Raw genomic sequence first — 18199 nt, 5'->3', positions numbered from 1 at the left:
TCAGGTCTTACAACATATTTTGCATTAATTTTTGATGCTTTGAGAGCTCTAGTGCCTTCTTAGCTTTGCATGTATGCACGTGTGGTGTGATACATTCCTTTATGACGGTCTTTTAAAACTATCAATCTTCTAACGTCAGGATAAGGATGTTAATGACGTCTCTTGGCGGGCACCAGCCCAGCAGGGGAAGGTGTGATTTGCTCACCCTTGTCGCCGAGGGGCGGTTTTCTCGAATCCTCCACGGGCGGCTCACTCCCCATCCCCGTCTGACTTGCACTGACACGCGTGCCATGCCTGTCGCGTGTGTAAGTTGCAGTCTAGCCCTGTTTTGACACTGTTTGTGGATCCTCCCCATATTTGTAATCATAGTGCTTCGCTTTTCAAGTCACATTGCAAGAGTCCTGCCCCATGCCGAGAGAAGATCTTTACCTTCATTTTCTTCAGCTTCTTTTTTATTTCATCGTTTTATATTTGATTTGTTCAATTTTGGGAATTCATCTTGCAACGTAGTTAAGAGAGGAAGCTGACAGTATTAGCTTTTCCTTGTGGGCAATTGAGCAGTAGCCCCAGTGCGATTCTTGATAAGAGAACTGAAAATGCCATCAGAAAGTGGACTTTGTTCTTGTGTGATTCCATTAAGAGCAGTGCTTTTTTTTTTTTTTTTGCCAAAATTCCAGATCCATTTATAGTATTAGTGAATTTTAAATAAGATATTTCTGCGATCAGCTAGTATTTTACCAAATATATTGCTTCTGACTTGTGATTATTGTGAAATTATTCTTTGCCATTTAGTAAAAGACTCCTAAGAATAGGTCATGAGTTACAACTGATCTATAATAAGAATCCCATTGAATATTGTACTTGGGTTTTAGAGTGACCTCTTTTTATTATTTAAATATTTTTATGCCTTATAGCGTGAATGTATTTTAATGAATTTTAAACCATCATCTGCAGGAGTGTTCACTGAGGCAAATGTTACTTAGCAAAACCAGAGTGCTTAGATTTTCAGGTAGGCTCGAGAAGTAGAAAATTCACTTGATGAGTTTCGCCAGTGCTGCTGGAATCGCTGACGTGCCATTGTGTTTCTTGTCTGCATTTCCGTGCTGGGCCAGCTGGGGTTCTACAATGCCGTGGCCATTCCCTGCTACACCACCCTCACCCAGATCTTCCCCGCCACGGAGCCGCTCCTGAAGGCCTGCAGGTATGTACACCAGCTTCGCCTCGATGCTTTTCCGCCAAAAATAAGAATCTGTGCAGCGTTTTTGTCCCATCTAGACACAGACGCCTTCACTGCAGTCCACAGTGACTGGGCTGTGTGTTTGCCTGTGTAACAAGCATAAGTCAGAAATATTTATTCACAAAGTTGCTCATTCACCAAAAAGGAGCGGGAAGTGTTCCTTTTTATGACTCACAGACCCCTGGCTGATGCTGTTTTTAAAAAGACAATAATGTCTTTTCTGAGCTGCTGGTTTGGAAGGGGACTCAGTTTAAATCACACAGTTTACTGTTTGAAGGGTAGAGACCGAATCTTGAATGCGATCTTTAAGTTTCATTTTCTTCCCAAAAGAAAGGCAGGCCTCCAGCTGACCTGTTCTAGTTCAGATTTCTCTGTGTGGTTTCATTATCCTTTTTAAGCGCTAAACTCAGCTCAGGATGTTGGAAATTTTCTAAGATTTCATTTTACTTGGAAAAGAAATTCCCCTAGGAGGGTGACAGGCAATGAGCAAACAGCCATGTGTTGGTTTTCTGCAAGAGAATGGGTGTGGGGACTGTTTTTGTAACCGTTCGACCAGAACCATGCTGGGGGCTGGAGGGGGTGCACCACTGAGGGGCAAGCAGACCTGTGGCTGGAAGGTTGCAAACACAGTCAGAGGCTTTAGGGCTCTCCCGTCCTTTGCTGTAGCAACTCAGGAACTGTTCTGTTTTGTTTTGTTTTGTTTTAAGGAAAACTAACAAATAAACTAACATGCAAGAAGATTTAAAAAAGATACTGCTTTCTCCCGTTTAAAAGATACTGCTTTGTCCCGTTTAAGTGGTCCTCTTTCTTCTCTGCTCCTGTGGCAATGAACAGGACATCCCAGCTTGTTTTGTTGAGCTAAGGAAACACAGCAAAGTTAGTGTGTGTCTTTTTTCCAACATATCAAGAAGCCTCTTTAGGTTTTGGGGAAGTGACACCTGACGATATGGTACAGAAGCTAAAGCGTTACATTTCTCAGGTTATATTTTAGGGGTTTCTTTGTACAAAGGTATCTTAGCATTCTGCGCTTGCCGACACTAAGGTTCCCTTCTGATTTTGACTTCCCGTCAAGGTGGCGGTGTGGATGGGGTCTCTGCCGGGTTGGACAGGGCGGGCGAGGGGCAGTCAGGCAGCGGGAGTGCCCTACCATCGAAGGAGACCAAGGTGCCGTCACGTTTGAGCTGCAGATCCTGAGAGAGACTAGGGGGGCAGGGGAGCCGAGGGTGCATTTGAGACCAGAGGCCAGGGGAGCACAAATCAACCACCTAACAAGGAAATCTCAAAGGTCCATAGCAGGTGTAACTTGTGGTGACTTGTTCAATGCCTGACGTGGTGTTTAGCATATGGCATGTGATGGGCGGGACTGACCTGCACAGGGCACACACTTCTGCCCCACGGGGTGCAAAGGCCTGGCTGCAGGGTCGTCATGGGTGCCCCCCTTCCTTTCTCCCCACCCGTGTGTGACCTGATGGCCCAGTCCGCTCTCCCAGTGAATCCTGACTGAGTCAGAAACTCTGAGCGTGGGCTGCCTGTTCGCCTCCGCAGCCTGAAGCTGGTGGGGTGGGGGCCTCCGCTCTAGCGGGTGTGGCTCCTCTGAGGACCCAAACTGCAGTGCAGGCCCAAGGGGACAGTTGTTATCAGTCAGTCAATTGGTTCAGTTGCTCAGTCGTGTCCGACTCTGCAGCCCCATGGACTGCAGCACACCGGGCCTCCCTGTCCATCACCAACTCGCAGATTTTACTCAAACTCATGTCCATTGAGGCGGTGATGCTATCCAACCATCTCGTCCTCTGTTGTCCCCTTCCCCTCCCACCTTTGATCTTTCCCAGGATCAGGTTCTTTTCCAGTGAGTCAGCTCTTCTCATCAGGTGGCCAAAGTATTGGAGTTTCAGCTTCAGCATCAGTCCTTCCATGGAACACCCAGGACTGATTTCCTTTAGGATGGACTGGTTGGATCTCCTTGCAGTCCAAGGGACTCTCAAGAGTCTTCTCCAACACCACACTTCAAAAGCATCAATTCTTCGGCACTCAGCTTTCTTTATAGTCCAACTGTCACATCCATACATGACCACTGGAAAAACCATAGCCTTTACTAGACGGACCTTTGTTGGCAAAGTAATGTCTGCTTTTTAATATGCTGTCTAAAGTATATTACCGTGTTTTAAATGAATATTATATATGATCAGGGTGACACCAAAAAGCCAGCAGGCTGAGTTATGCCCAAGTTGCACTGTGTGTGGTGTGGGGACAGAGTGCAGAAGTCCTTTCTGAAACGGCCCCTGTCTCTGCCTTCCTCGTTCCAGGAATAACCTGAGCCAGTGGGAGAAGGTGATCCGGGGCGAGGAGAGCGCCTTGGGGATCCTGGACCTGCCAGAGGCCGAGGGGTCCCCGGAAAGGCCGCCCGTGAAGACCGACGACTGATGGCCCCCAGCGGGCCGTCCCACCGGAAAATGCTCATCCTGCTTCTTTGACTTTTCTTCCTTTTATTTTCGGGGGGAACCTACACCTGTTAAACTGGGATGCAGACCTCTTCAAGAAGGACCATCAGGTGAACACATCCAGCAGATGGCTCCCTGCCGGCCTCCCTGCCGCGTCCTCGACGGTGATCGGCCAGGCCCAGAGACGCGCCGCCCAGAGTCGCCTCTTGACTTGTGACCCGGCCTCTTCTGATGGGCTGCTAGGCGGAGGCCTTAATGGAGACGGACGTTTAGAAAGGGGTACTTTTCCGCTGTATCTTTCTGGTGAGGGTTGAAACGGTACTAAGAAGGCACCGCACTTTGGCTTCCACACCACTGTTGCTTTGATGTTGTTGGCTATAAATAGGAGCTTTGACACGTTGCCCTTGTGGATGTTCGTGTGTGACCTGTTGTTGTTAGCGTGGATCGTGGCAGACAGCCTTAGCCCGTGGCATCGAGCTGACTGAGCAAGAAGTGTCTTTCTGCAATCATTGACGGAAAATAGTCAGACTTGGGTTCAGAGCCTCGTGAATTAAAAAAAGTTAGGTGGACTAAAGTGTACTCTTTAAATTTATGTAAAGGGCTTAGATGCATAAATTTAACACTAAAGGAAGTAGATTTTCTATCCTCTCTAGAAGAGATGCAGATATACATCATAATAAATCTAAGAACTCCAATATCAATTCTAAAGATGTTAAGAGAATTTTTTTTTAATTCTTTTTCCTTTATTGTCATCTCGGCAAATTTCCTAAACCCTTACACAAAGAACAAAATAAAAGCAAGGCATACAAATGTTTTTCAGTGGACAAGTCTTATGGATGCAAAGTGCGAATTTTTAGTAATGATGCTTTTATGTTTTCACTTGATGTCATTGCAAAATCTTAAACTCACATTCAAAAATGAAAGATTTATTCTACAGATTATTTAATTAAGAGACCATACATTTCTCTTAAAATCAATTAAACCATAAAATCTAAGCCTTCTGGAATCTTCACTCTGGCCCGCTGCGTTCCTCTCCCACATCCTGCCCTCGTCCGCCCGATGGTCTTTCAGAAGCTCTCTGCCCACAGCAGGGAGGCCAGAGGACACAGCTGTATCTGGGCCCATCTCTGCCCTTTCTGCTCCACTCAAGGTGGGATATCCACAGAAAATCCTGTGTCTGCAGAGTTGCTTCTGTATCAGTTTGGTAAGCTCATATTACTCTACAGTGTAAATGCTTTGAAAGAAGTATACAAACTTTATAGGCAGCCCCCTTCCTGCAAGGATTCGAAGTCAGTCACTCCTGGTGCCTGCTAATGCTTCACCTCCGAAGCTGCTAGTACTGACCTGAAGGAATTAGAGTCTCAGAAGTACTGAGTTGTCCCTAACAAGTGGCTTATCCACCATCCTTGTAGCAGGAGACTGGAGCATTACTCTTAATGAAATAAATTTTTTCAAAGATTATTTCACATATCCAATACTGTATACATTGTTGTTCATATGAGCTTGGTTTTTGCAAAAATTATTAAATCAGATGTTTCTAAGATATGGTTGGTTTATAGCAGAGTTAGCTATACATAAACATCATTCGTATTTTAAACTTAACGCTGTGTTCAGTTTCCTTATGGGCTTCTAAAAGTGGCCATCTTCCTTACTTGGAGCTCCATTTGCTATTATAATTTTATGATATGAGATAAAATGAAATAACAGAGAGAATGCCACTGCGGCTAGTTTCACACACACACACGGACACGTGCAGCTGTGTGCATGCATATAGACATATACATGTGTGTAGATGTGCCCACGCATGTATATGTGAGAGAGAGAAAGGGAGAGAGATGCAAACACATCTTTGAAAACTAAAAATCAGCCCCATTCTTCAAAAACAGTGATTTCTCATGTGGAAAAATGTATATTGTTTAATATAAAGCTGACTAGAAAAAGCCCTCTTTCATGTTAGTGTATTCATACAATTGAATTCTAAAATGTTGCATACATCCAAACTTTCTACATCCAAATGTTTGAAACTGGACCCACGAGATTTAATGTTAATCAGGAGAGTGCCTTAGGTCATCTAACTGAACCTGGAGACTGAATTGCAAGGGGGAAGGAAATATTATTTAAGGCTGCTGTTATTAAAAAATGTTTAGGAGACTGAATTGCAAGGGGGAAGGAAATATTATTTAAGGCTGCTGTTATTAAAATTTTTTTTAAGGAATGTGTGAATTCTGCTTCTGGAAAGAGAAAGCAGTCCTGGGGAGGGAAGCCTCTGGCTATTTTTGCATTTAAGCTTGCTGTTGTGACCCGATTATTAGAGAAAAGTGTCTTATTCAGACATAGCCAAGTGTGTTACATGATGTGACCTGTGCTTTGAACAATAGTTTCCCAAAGAAGTGTATGTGGATTTATCTGTTGGTTAATTTCTTGTGAATCGTCATAATAGAAGCAAAGTTTGAACAAAGGACTGTATTCCAAGGTAAACTGTTAATACTGCTTCCATCATGTATAAGATCGACTTGAGAATCATAGATTCACCGAAGATGAAAGTTGCCTCGGATGCAGGGATGTTTAGTTAACAATCTGTTGTGGAAAACATGCAGTTGGGAGTATTTTGTATCTCAGCATTTATTTAGCAGGCATGCTTTTAGAGTTCCATCTTGTCTTTCCCCCAGATCTTTTCTTTAAAGGACAGATGGTTGTCATTGCCAAGTGTTTTGATGAGTTTCTCATTAAGGTGGTATTTTATATTGGGCCCAAGTTCCCTGTGCAGTATAAATTTGGTAACCAGTTGTGAGCATATGTTAAATATTTAATTTTCAAAAATTTTTATTGGTTTTCATTTATAGTAGAGAACAGTTTTATCATCAAATGCCATTATGCCATTATCTTTCCAGAGATAGTGAATATATTTTTTACCTAGAAATTTCCTTGGAAATGCATTCTAACGACGACATGAAATACTGAACTTGGACAGTGGAATAAAATTCTAAAAAAATGCAAGTATCTGGTTAATTAATAGTTGGCTGTGATTTAATTAAATGGAGAGTCTTCATTGCAATTAATGTGGAAAGGAATCCTCAAATACAGCCCTTTTACTAGGGCAGGAATTGTGTGATCCATTTCCCAGCTTTAGTTATTTTCAAGAAGCACGTGAGAAGCCAGCCTCGGAGGAGAGACCAAGTTTTAAATTATTCACACACAGTTGTCCTTCGTCCCAACTCTTCTCTCGATGGAAAAGCATCTGTACAGACGACCCCAGAGCTGCCGACTTGTTACCACAGCGACAAAAGCAGAGCTACTTCAGAACTACGCTTGTTCAGTGTAGGTTTCCTCTCTTTAGCATGCTTTTCAGATATTAAGTTTATTTTATAGAATCAACCTCAGTAAATTTTGCTTTCTTGGTACATTCAAGCACACTAGCTATGCTTGTACACAGTACACATAGATGCATAAATCCTTAGCTTCTTGGATTACTTAATAGATTTAGTTTCTAGTATTATGTTGCTGGTCTTTTAATCCAAAGAAAGGGTTGAGTCTCAGTAAGACTAAATAATTCACCATGCCTTGGTCTGTGCCTTTGTTTTGAACACTGCAAATTTTACTTCTTCTTTCATAGGTTCGTCGTTTTGCTTTCTCGCTTGACTATACTTAAAAGCATTTCAAGGGATATATCCACGGTTAATTTTATCACGTTAAATTAATTAAGATCATTCTCTCCTTATGAGACTTCTATGCTTTATTTCATTTTATTCCGTTACCTTCCTGACCATAAGCAATGAACTGTTCAGACTCAGTTTTTTTTTTTTTTAACAAGAATTTCCAAGAACTGTGACACTGATTGTGACGTGATTTTGTGGGGTTTTCAGGTACATATGCATGGTTTAGACTTTGAAACTCACTTCTATCTTCATGTATTTCAAATGTGTTTGCCTTCTACACTTCACTGGTTTTATTCAAGGTTTCATTCTTTAAAAACGTATTCATTTATTTCGCTTTAAAGTATCCCTTCAATTGCAAGTGTTACTATGATTTAAAATCACTGTTAAATGTAAAACTAACCAAGTATGGCATCAGTGGTGCTTTCCCCACACTTGTCTATAGCGCATGGCTGGTGTCTTTTTACGTTTGCATAAATATTTATGCTGATACACACTTTGCCAATTTCTTTAAACACTTAAGTTTAAACTGTGATACTCAGTGCACTGCTTACTCTGTTTTCTCTTTTTTTATTGAGTATTTTGATTGAAGCATTAGATACATTTATGCGATGATAAAAATAGCAAAAAAAAAAAAAGAGGAAGAAAACAGTTTCTATGCTGCTCTCGTTCTAAATTTAAAAGGTGGGACAAAGTGAAAGACATCCATGTTTTCCAAGGAACATGTTTGAAATCCAAAGAAGCATCACTGCCTTTGCCTAAGCTCTCAGCGTTTTCTTCTCTGACCACTGAGAGCATGCAGACCCTCATGCGTCTGCCGGGCAAGGTCACTGTTACCCCAGGACCCAGGCAGAAACTTCCAGCCAGTCCAAGCCACCAGGTAGAGAAGTCCGTCTGCACACGTCAAGTTTCGGCTGATGTAACCGAGGAACTGTCCATTTTCTGATGCTTAAGTGGAAAGGTTTCATTCCTATTGCAAGCTAAATTTTTAAAGTGTGTGATCTCGTACCCTAGCCCACCTGAAAATGTCAACCTCTCTCGGGCATTGCAGCTTTTGTTTTCTCGTTAGCGCCCAGTCCTGTGTCGTGTCTCAAACATCCTAGGCAAATGACGTACGGGAATGTTCTCTTCCATATGATCCGTTGTATGGTCTATATTCTATATATCCACTTAGCGTGAACATCGAACATAGACTTCATCACAGTAGTTTCCACACAATGCCCCCACATTTTACCATGCCCTCCCCAGTGACCCACTGGAAACAATAAGCGCGCCCAAAGCACTGTGAAACAGTTACCAAAATTTATAGAAATGCAGTGTCCTGACTCTTTCTGAAAAGGTGGCTTTTTAACAAGTCCTTATGAACAAAAGATCCTCTATCCCTACTTAGCCAAGGCATCTGTAATCTCCTTGCTGACAGGAGGCTGCTGGAGTGACATATGGGTCACATGCTATCAAAAATACAGTGAATGCTCATAATAATGCTGATTTTTAGACTCAATGGCTCTGTATCCACAGTTTTAGTGGGCCCTCTTGGAAGGAGAAAGAAATTTGAGTTAATATCCAATTTCATTATAGTTAATGAGTTATAAATTTACAAATATTTTATACATCTGACATATAAAAACTTTGTAAAATGCACAAGTGCAATAACTTAAAGAGATCTTAACTTTGCATTTATAAATTATAAATATTGTACATGTGTGTAATTTTTTCATGTATTCATTTGCAGTCTTTGTATTTAAAAGAAATCTTTTCTGTTATGTTTGTATAATATAACAATAATCATTTATGATAAACTAGGCAAGTTGTAAATAAATTCATAATTCAAACAGCCAGTGTATATGCGTATACAGGTGTTACATTACAAAATCTTTGTTTTACCTACAAGCTTAGAGCAGCTAGAAACTTTTGTTGATATGTAACTATACATTTAAAGTATATATATATATGTATGATACATGAAATATATGTAGAGATGTTCATAATTTTAATGGCTCTCCTTCGTTGTGAATAATTGAATACAGAATTTTTAAAATATCACCTTTCACGTTCATTGTTTGTTCTCATGTATGGGGAAGGTCAGAGACATTTTGTGCATTGAGGAGGAGGTGCAGGGCTTTGAGGAGGAGGTGCAGGGCTTCCTAAAGTTCGCGTGCAAACACCCCAGGCCTTGTCTGCAGAGGAGACATCAAGTTCACATTGGAGCAACCTGGTGCATTTGCTTCAAGCATTTTCTAGCAGAAAGGATGAGGCAACATAAAAGGTTACATTTTTACAAGATGATTTATTAACCCCATTGTATAATCTTAAATGTTGGAAGACTGTTCGGGTCTTTCAGAAAGACAGTTTCAGGTTACAGAACTCCTGATCCTGAGTGCCCAAGGCCGAGGCTGGCTCCTGAATCAGACCCCTGCCAGCAGAGTTTCCAGGACCAGTCCAAATTCGCCTGGCTAAGAGCAGGAAGGACTCCACGGGGCAGGCACGTTTACGAGTAAGTGATGGGATTCTTTCTGCTGGTAAAGAAAATGTTCTTGGCTAAATTCACATAATCTTAGGCACTGATGAGTATCCTCCTGGCTTCATCTTTAAACTCTGCTGAAAGAAATTGTGTTTATTTGGCTCTTTCTGCTTGCCCTCAGGTGAGCAGGCAAATGATAAATATTTAAGACCAGAAAGTTAAAGTTGAATTGTATCCCGAGACCCTCTTTAACTAAAATTATACTACTATGCTAACTAAAGATATACCTTTGGGAGCAAATGAAATAAATGTTTTGTGGAATAAAGGCCTGTCGCATTGTTGAATGTGTGTGTCCACAGCCTTGTTAATTAGATGAACATAGAAAGACCTCAAAATGGAGCAAGCCCTTCTGCACACCAGACTCCTACGGATACGGTGCTGTCTGCGTGCACGGCACTGTGCGTGTTGTAGACAGGATTTTTGTTCAATATCCGTTTCCTGTGAAATTGTATCAAATGTTTGCTGTGTTAAAAATAAATCTCGTGTGCTTATACATCCATCAACTCATCTAGTGACTGAGCTTGCTGATTTGTTCTCTGTAAAACTGATCTGAACGTGAGTCCGTATCTTCCTTACGCAGATTTGACTTCTCCATCAGCCTTACCCTGTTTCCTAACACCAAAGGAAACCCTAAAAAAGCAACACTATTAAACACTTATTCAACAAGTGGGACTGCGCACCTGATATGCGGTGGGGTGTGGGGTGCAGCATTGGGGCCAGTGCAGGGAAGGCAGCTGAGAGTTGGCTGCACACACGTCTTCCCACCCTAAGGCCTCTGTCACCTTGCATAACTCTCTGCGCCCTTGTTCCTTCCTGTGGGGACTGTCCTCAGGCCCAGTTCTGGAAGAGACAAAAGGGAAATTGCATATTTGTTGACCTGAGAATCTCACGTATTAACAGGACATTTACTTTTTTTTAAGCTTTTTATTGGCGTTTAGTTGCTTTACAACATTGCATCAATTTCTGTCGAACAGCAACGTGAATCAGTTGTACATGTATGTGTGGCCTCTCTTTTTTAGGTTCTTTTCCCATATAGGTCGTTACAGAGCACTGAACAGAGCTCCCTGTGCGGTGTTCTCATTAGTTCTCTATTTTGTACACGAGATCAGTAATGTTTGTATCTCAGTCACAGTCTCCCCAGCCGTCCCACCTCCTCCTTGGTGTCCGCACTCAACATCTGTGTCTCTGGTGTTTGCTCTCTACATCTGTGTCTCTATTTCTGTTTTGCAAATGAGATCATCTATACCGTGTTTCTAGATTCCACACAAAGGTTAACACACGATACTTGTATTTCTCAGTCTGACTTTCTTCACTCTGTGTGACAGTCTCTAGATTCATCCACGTCTCTGCAAATGACTCGGTCACATTTCTGGTTATGGCTGAGTAATAAGACAGTTTTTAAAAAAATCTTCCAAATAATATACAAATGAGGTGGTTCTCCCACAAGGAAGCTGAGCCTGATGACACAGAAGCTGACAGAAGCCTGTTCCTGCATCCATCGCCCCCCCATACCCCTCTCCCACCATCACAAAATTGGGAGCCCCCAACCCACTGCACCATGGGTTGAGATTTTTCCTTGATTTTGAGGGGAAAAGAGAAAGTGACTAGGAAATAAAAGCAGGCATTGATTTGAAACATCAACTTCCGAATGCTCATTTGGTAATTGTACACATTCAGATGAGTCCTTGTTGACATGTCATTTCAGTCGTGTCCGACTCTTTGCAACCCCGTGGACTGTGGCCCACCAGGCTCCTCTGTCCATGGGATTCTCCAGGCAAGAATACTGCAGTGGGTTGCCGTTTCCTTCTCCAGGGGATCTTCCCGACCCGGGGATCGAACCTGGGTCGCCCGCATTGCATGCAGATTCTTTACCAGCTGAGCCACAAGGGAAGCCCTCCTTGTTGACATTAAATAGGTAGAATTGACATTAAATAAGTAGAATTCTTGCTCAGAATGATATTTATGGAACATAGTAAATGTTTAGTCATCAAAAACAAGTCAAACATAACATGCAGAATGACTGGGACACATGAATATATTAAGAAAATAACATTTACCTGATTAACCTTGCATTAACTAGAGGCCAAGCCTCAAAACACCTGTTTCCCAAGTCTTCCTGGTAACCGAATTTTGTCTGTGTGACACCTCGACTGTTGAAGTTTGGCCTTAAGGTCATTGGTTCAACCTTCCATAGCAAGTCAACAGCACTGGCTTATAGCACTGGCTTGCCATGTCTGAAAGATGGTCCTCCAAGTTCACATCGCTCCAGGAAGGAGGACATGTTCCCATGACACAAACCAGACCACTGACTGGCTGCTCTGAAGGCCAGAGAGTTTTATCTAAAGTTGTCCTGGAACCTGTAATTTTTTATTAATAGTTTCTATTTCAAGAAATTACTTCTGTAGTTGCAGCCGCAGGGATAAACCCACTTCCTCTTTTATGGGACCACCTTTCATTTATTTTAAGAAAGCTATTCGGCTTCTTTGGGCTTCTCCCGTGGTGGTAGTGCTAAAGAACTCGTCCGCCAATGCAAGAGGTGTAAGAGGTGCCGGCTTGATCCCTGGGTCGGGAAGATCCCCTGGAGGAGGGCACCTCAACCCACACCAGTATTCTTGCCTGGAGAATCCCATGGACAAGAGAGCCTGGCAGGCTACAGTCCATAGGCTGCAAAGAGTTGGACAGAAGTGCAGCGATTTAGCGTGCACACATCTTGCTTCTTTGTGCTTAACCTTGTCTGATGTTTTTGAAAAATATAGCTTGACTTAGGAGCCCATGCAATTCTCAGCATCCCAGTAGAAGTTTGCCAGCGGCCTCCTGCTGGGCCCTTACTTTCCAGAGAATAAACTGTCCGGTTCATGAGTTGGCTCTCTGGGCGCACTTCCTAGACCTCCTGTCTCCGTGGCTCAGTCACGTGGGACGCACACCTGTTCTAGGAGACCCTCCCCCACGTCCTTTCTCTCTACCGGAACAACCTCCTCCTGTCTCCTGCTTAGCGCGTCCTTAGAGGCTCCGAGGTTCCCTTCTCTGTTCAAGAATCTCTATTTCTCCCGCCCGGGGACCCGCCCCCTCCCGATCTTCCCTCCCGCCCGGGGACCCGCCCCTCCAGATCCCCCCCACGCCCGCCCGGGGACCCTCCCCCCAAACCCTCCCGCCCGGAGACCCGCCCCCTCCCGGTCCCACCCCCGCCGCCCGCCCGGGGACCCGCCGCCTCCCGATCTTCCCTCCCGCCCCGGGACCCGCCCCTCCAGATCCTCCCGCCCGGAGATCCGGCCCCTCCCGGTCCCACCCCCGCTGCCCGCCAGGGAACCCGCCCCTCCCGGTCCCCCGCTCTCCCGAGGGCCCGCCCCTCCCGATCCTCCCGCCCGCCTAGGGACCCGCCCCCTCCCGGTCCTCCCGCCCAGGGACCCGCCCCCTCCGGATCCTCCTCCAGCCTGGTGACCGGCTCCCTCCTGACTGTGCTCCTTCGGGACAGGAATTCACACCGCGCCAAGACTGAAGTAACAGAGGTTGACGCATGTTGGGTGCTTGCTATCTGCCTGGCCCTCCAGGTACTACTTGTATTAACTCAACGCTTGACAATTCTATACATTATTCATATTATTGAGCCCTATTTAAAGATGGGGAAAATGAAACCCAAAGAATTTGAAACAGCTTGTCAGAGAGAAAGCAGCTGGTCTAGTCAAGGTACAGAGATCCCCCTCAAGAGGTACCTGATGCGCTGGGTGCACCTGGCTTCACTGCCTGTGGGTGAAGGGCGCCTCTTGACTAATACAGACACATGGAACCTTCAAGATGTCAGGGACCATCCAGCCCCTGAGCACGTGGTGCTTAAGTGACCTCCCTTCATACCTTTTCCTGGAGAGGGCTGGGAACCAGGATTCAAGGGAGGAAACAGCACACAACTGCTCAGTTTTACAAGCACCTTTGGAAATTCTGATGACGTCAAGAGAAAGGCTTTTACCAGTGCTTACAACCTGACAATCTGGCTGCAATGAGAGGCTTACAGATTGTTCTGCCCCGGCCCAGAGGATCGCCTGGGCAGGGCAGGAAGGACTGTGGAGACGAAAGCAACCCAGGTGTCAGCCTGCTGTCTCCAAGCAGGTCCCTGCCTGCCCTCCGCCAGGTGAGGCCCCTGCGGATGGGAGTCACCCCACACCAGTTCTGTGCGACCTAATCAACAGGTCCTGGAGCCCGCTTTTCTCCTCGAGCTCAGAGACTGTGGTGCATGACACAGCGGAAGCCTTGGATCAGGCTGTGGGGAGGGGAGGTGGGGCGCTGGGGTGCGTGCAGCCCCCGCCACCGCTGTGGGGAGGTCGCAGCCCCGCGGGGCTCCTGCTGTGACAGCAGCCTGCACTGTGTGGTGGAGGGTGGGCGGAGGGGGACACAGCCTCCATGAAACCAGCCAGAGGAGCACTGGGCTGCTTTCCTTTCAGAATGAAAGTGCTACTTTCTTCAGTATCTTTCAACATTCGTGGTCCATCTGAGTCAACCCGGGCCCCTTAGTCAGGGTTCCCCAGAGAGACAGAACCCATGGGACACACACATACACAGCACATATACACGCATGCATGTATGTGTGTGTTATGAATATAACCCGCTGGCTCTGTTTCTGTGTAGAACCTTAACACACACACACACACACACACACACACACACACACACACACACACGCATTTATTATAAGGAATTGGCTCATGTGATTCAGGAGGCTAAGTCTCACCATCCACAGGGGGAGCCAGGAAAGCTGGTGGTTTCACTTCTAAATTCTAGTCTGAGTCCCACGATCTCAGAGACAGGAGCAGCGACAGTGTCGGTTTCCGGCCAGGGCCAGGAGAAGACGAGCGTCCCAGCCCACCATCAGGCAGAGAGAGCAAGCCGCCTCCTCTCCTGCCTCTGTCTAGGGCACCTGCAGCAGCTTGCCTGGGGCCTCCCCCACCTGGAGAGTGATCCGCTTGGCGCTGCCCTGTTTCAAAGGCTCATCTGACCAAGCGACGGCCACCCAGATGAGAGCCAAGGCTACAGCTGAGCCAGATATCGGGTCCCCGCAGCTCGGTCACTGACAGTAGCACAGACCATCACAGCAAGACAGACTTTCTTCTGTCAGAGAGCTTCCTGTTCTCAGCTAACCAAGTCCTCTGGTGTCTCTGCTCTTTATGTGTGTGCTATCTTTCATTCTGGCTCTATTGCATGCCTCCAGCAGGCTCTGCAGGGTCCAGCCAGCCAGCGCCCCTGCTCCAGAGGCTCTGGTCAGCGGTGCTGCCGCTGGGGCCCCAGGCCAGCTTCACTGTCACTTTCTCGGCTGCGGTGAATTCCGACCACGAGTCTGGCTCCGCTCTAGGCACTGGGCGTCCAGCCATGAATGGAAGTGAGAGAAACACTGCTTTCCAGGAGCGTACTGTACATCCAAGTGTGGAAAGAAAGCCAGTCAGGACCTGACCTGTCCGCTGGGCACAGTGGTGATAGAGACGAGCAGGGCAGGGGGTTGAGGAAAGGGGTGTAATCTCTAACGAGATGGCCTTTCAGCTGATCCCTGATGGCTCAGACGGTAAAGGGTCTGCCTGCAGTGTGGGAGACTCAGGTTCAATCCCTGGGTTGGGAAGATGCCCTGGAGAAGGAAATGGCAACCCACTGCAGTGTTCTTGCCTGGACACTTCCATGGACGGAGGAGCCTGGTGGGTTATGGTCCATGGGGACACAAGAGTTGGACAGGAGTGAGTGACTGACACGCTGATCAAATGGCAGGTACGACACAATAGCTATTGGTGCCAAAAGCAGGTAAATCCAGCTTCACGGAACACCACAAATACCTGTGCTTGGAGGATGTTGCTAAGAAAGTGAACAAAAAAAAAGAACAGCAGCCCAAAATAGACGACGATCACAAATCACAGATGTGATAAGGGACTTGTGTCCAAAATATAGAAAGAACTCTTTCAACAACAAAATGACAATCTGATTTTAAAATGGACAAAGGATACGAACGGCCCCTTCTCCAAAGAAGATATCCCCATGGCTGATAAGCAATGCGGAGGTGTTGCACATCATTTGTTATCAGGGAAACACAAGCGACAACCTCCCAGCACTCCCGTCACCCCACCCCGCCCCGCCACGGCTGCAACAAAAGAGACGGACAATGAAAAGTCGTTTTCGGCAAAGACGGGGGAAACTGCAGCCCCCACACGCTGCTTCTGGGATGTAAAACGGTGCCAACACTTTGGAGAACAGTTTGGTCATTCCTCAAGATGTTAGAGTTTCTGTGTAACTCAGCTATTCCTCCCCTAGCTACATATTCGGGAAGAATAAACACGTGTTCATACAATACCTAATTCACAATTGTTCACAGCAGCATTATTCAAGAAGTGGAAACAAACCCAGTGTCTGCTGACTGATGAGTGGATACTCAGCGGTGCCTCATCCATAGCGGAATGCCATTCGGTCAGGAAAGGGAATGGGGTGCTGATACCTGTACAACATGGATGAAACCCTGGAAACAATGCTAAGTGAGAGGAGCCAGTCATAAGAGGCCACATGCAATATGATTCCATTCATACAGAATGTTCAGGGGGGCGAATTCATAGAGACGGAGAAAAAGATCAGTGGTTGCCGGGGCTGGGGGAGAAGATGGAGAGTGATGCTAGAAAGTAGGGGGTTCCTCCCAGTGATGACGAGAAACTGTCCTCAAAGCAGACAACGGTGATGTCCGCACCTTTCCGTGAACCTAAACCGCCAGACTGAATATACATAGACACTTCAAGGGAGGAAAGCTTAGGGCGTGTTAATTATATTTCAATAAGACTTACGAAAGAGAATGCATATTGATTATGTTCCACTGGATAAAGAAAACTCCTTGAGTCCGTAGTGATCCTCAAAACAAAAGGAGGACTGACTCCACCAGGCAGCTCTGGTGGTGGCTCCCGCCTCAAGTCCTTTCTTCAGGAGAGGCCGTTAGAGGCAAGGAATAAAGCGTTAGCCTCTTTAGGAGATCAGATTCCAGCCTAGGCTTCCCAGGTGGTGCTGGTGGTAGAGAATCTGCCTGCCAGTGCAGGAGACACGAGAGATGTGGGTTGATCCCTGGGTCGAGAAGATCCCCTGGAGGAGGAAAACAGCAACCCACCCCAGTATCCTTGCCTGGAGAATCCCATGGACAGAGGAGCCTCGTGGGCTGCAGTCCAGGGGGTCGCAAAGAGTCAGACATGCCTGAACAACTAAATCCACGGCACACATCCCAGTCTGATGAGGGAAAGCCCCGATTTCCAGAACAATATCACATCACTGTGGACGGCACGATGGTGGAAATAACCACCCCCACCCCCAAGCTGATTGATTCAGGCAGGTGTATCCCTGGAGCAGAAGGGTTCTTGGAAACTGGGCAGCCTCACGACCTCCAAGTGCCATCTCGAAGCGTCCTTCCTGACCACAAAAGGAAGAGCTACCACCAGAGTGACAAGATATCGCGGTTGCCCCTCCCTGCAGAGATCAAGTCTTACCCCACTAACTGTGGGAAGCAGTGATCAGCACCCGTGAAGGACTCTGGGCAAGCTGTCTTCACTGCACGCAGGCCTTCGATCCCCTCCACTTTATAGGTGATCTGAGACAGACAGGCCAGTACCACCGCAGCAAAGAGACAGAACAGGGCAAGACCCCAAAGTGACGGTGCACCAGACAGCTGGCCCGGTCCTCTCAAAGTGTCACCGTCACTGAAAAAACGGGAAAAAGCACAACTCTGTGTCTAAACTAGAAATCATCAAACTGTACATGTCAAAGGGGTGACTAGCACACTATGAAAATGATACATCAAAGCTTTTTTAAGAAAAGGGTAGCAGATAAATGTGTGGGTTCTTGTTTGAAAATACTCCTATGAATGAAATTTCTTGGATGATTAGGAAAACCTGAACATCGGGCTAGGTATCAGCAGGCAGTAAGAAGGACTGACTTTTCTTTGGTGTAAAAGAGTGGTCTGGGTTACGAACAAGTCTCCTTTATATCAGGAGACGAAGCCCAGGAATTCAGGGCTAAAGACTCCTGATATCTAATCACTTCAGTTCAGTTCAGTTGCTCAGTCATGTCCGACTCTATGCGACCCCATGAATCACAGCACGCCAGGCCTCCCTGTCCATCACCAACTCCCAGAGTTCACTCAAACTCTCATCCATTGAGTCGGTGATGCCATCCAACCATCTCATCCTCTGTCGTCCCCTTCTCCTCCTGCCCCAAGTCCCTCCCAGCATCAGAGTCTTTTCCAGTGAGTCAACTCTTCGCATGAGGTGGTCAAAGTACTGGAGTTTCAGCTGTGGCATCATTCCTTCCAAAGAACATCCAGGACTGATCTCCTTTAGAATGGACTGTTTGGATC

The 18199-nt window shown here is 45.9% G+C and overlaps 1 protein-coding gene across 4 annotated transcripts in view; it reads left to right on the top strand.

The window, feature by feature from the left end:
* The window catches only part of PDE10A (phosphodiesterase 10A), a 581099-nt gene extending 570743 nt beyond the window's left edge, over window positions 1–10356 (top strand). For all 4 annotated transcript variants that reach the window (XM_042253703.2, XM_012183244.5, XM_042253702.2 and 1 more), the window contains 2 exons: window positions 1113–1201; window positions 3541–10356. In XM_042253703.2, coding sequence (XP_042109637.1) covers window positions 1113–1201; window positions 3541–3658 — 207 coding nt within the window. In that variant the 3' untranslated portion in view covers window positions 3659–10356. The remainder of the gene's footprint in view (window positions 1–1112; window positions 1202–3540) is intronic.
* The last annotated feature ends 7843 nt before the right edge of the window (window positions 10357–18199 follow it).

Source organism: Ovis aries, chromosome 8, assembly GCF_016772045.2.
Source record: "Ovis aries strain OAR_USU_Benz2616 breed Rambouillet chromosome 8, ARS-UI_Ramb_v3.0, whole genome shotgun sequence".
NCBI lineage: Eukaryota > Metazoa > Chordata > Mammalia > Artiodactyla > Bovidae > Ovis > Ovis aries.
The sequence above is the reverse complement of the archived record's forward strand: the minus strand, read 5'-3'. Positions and strand labels throughout refer to the sequence as shown.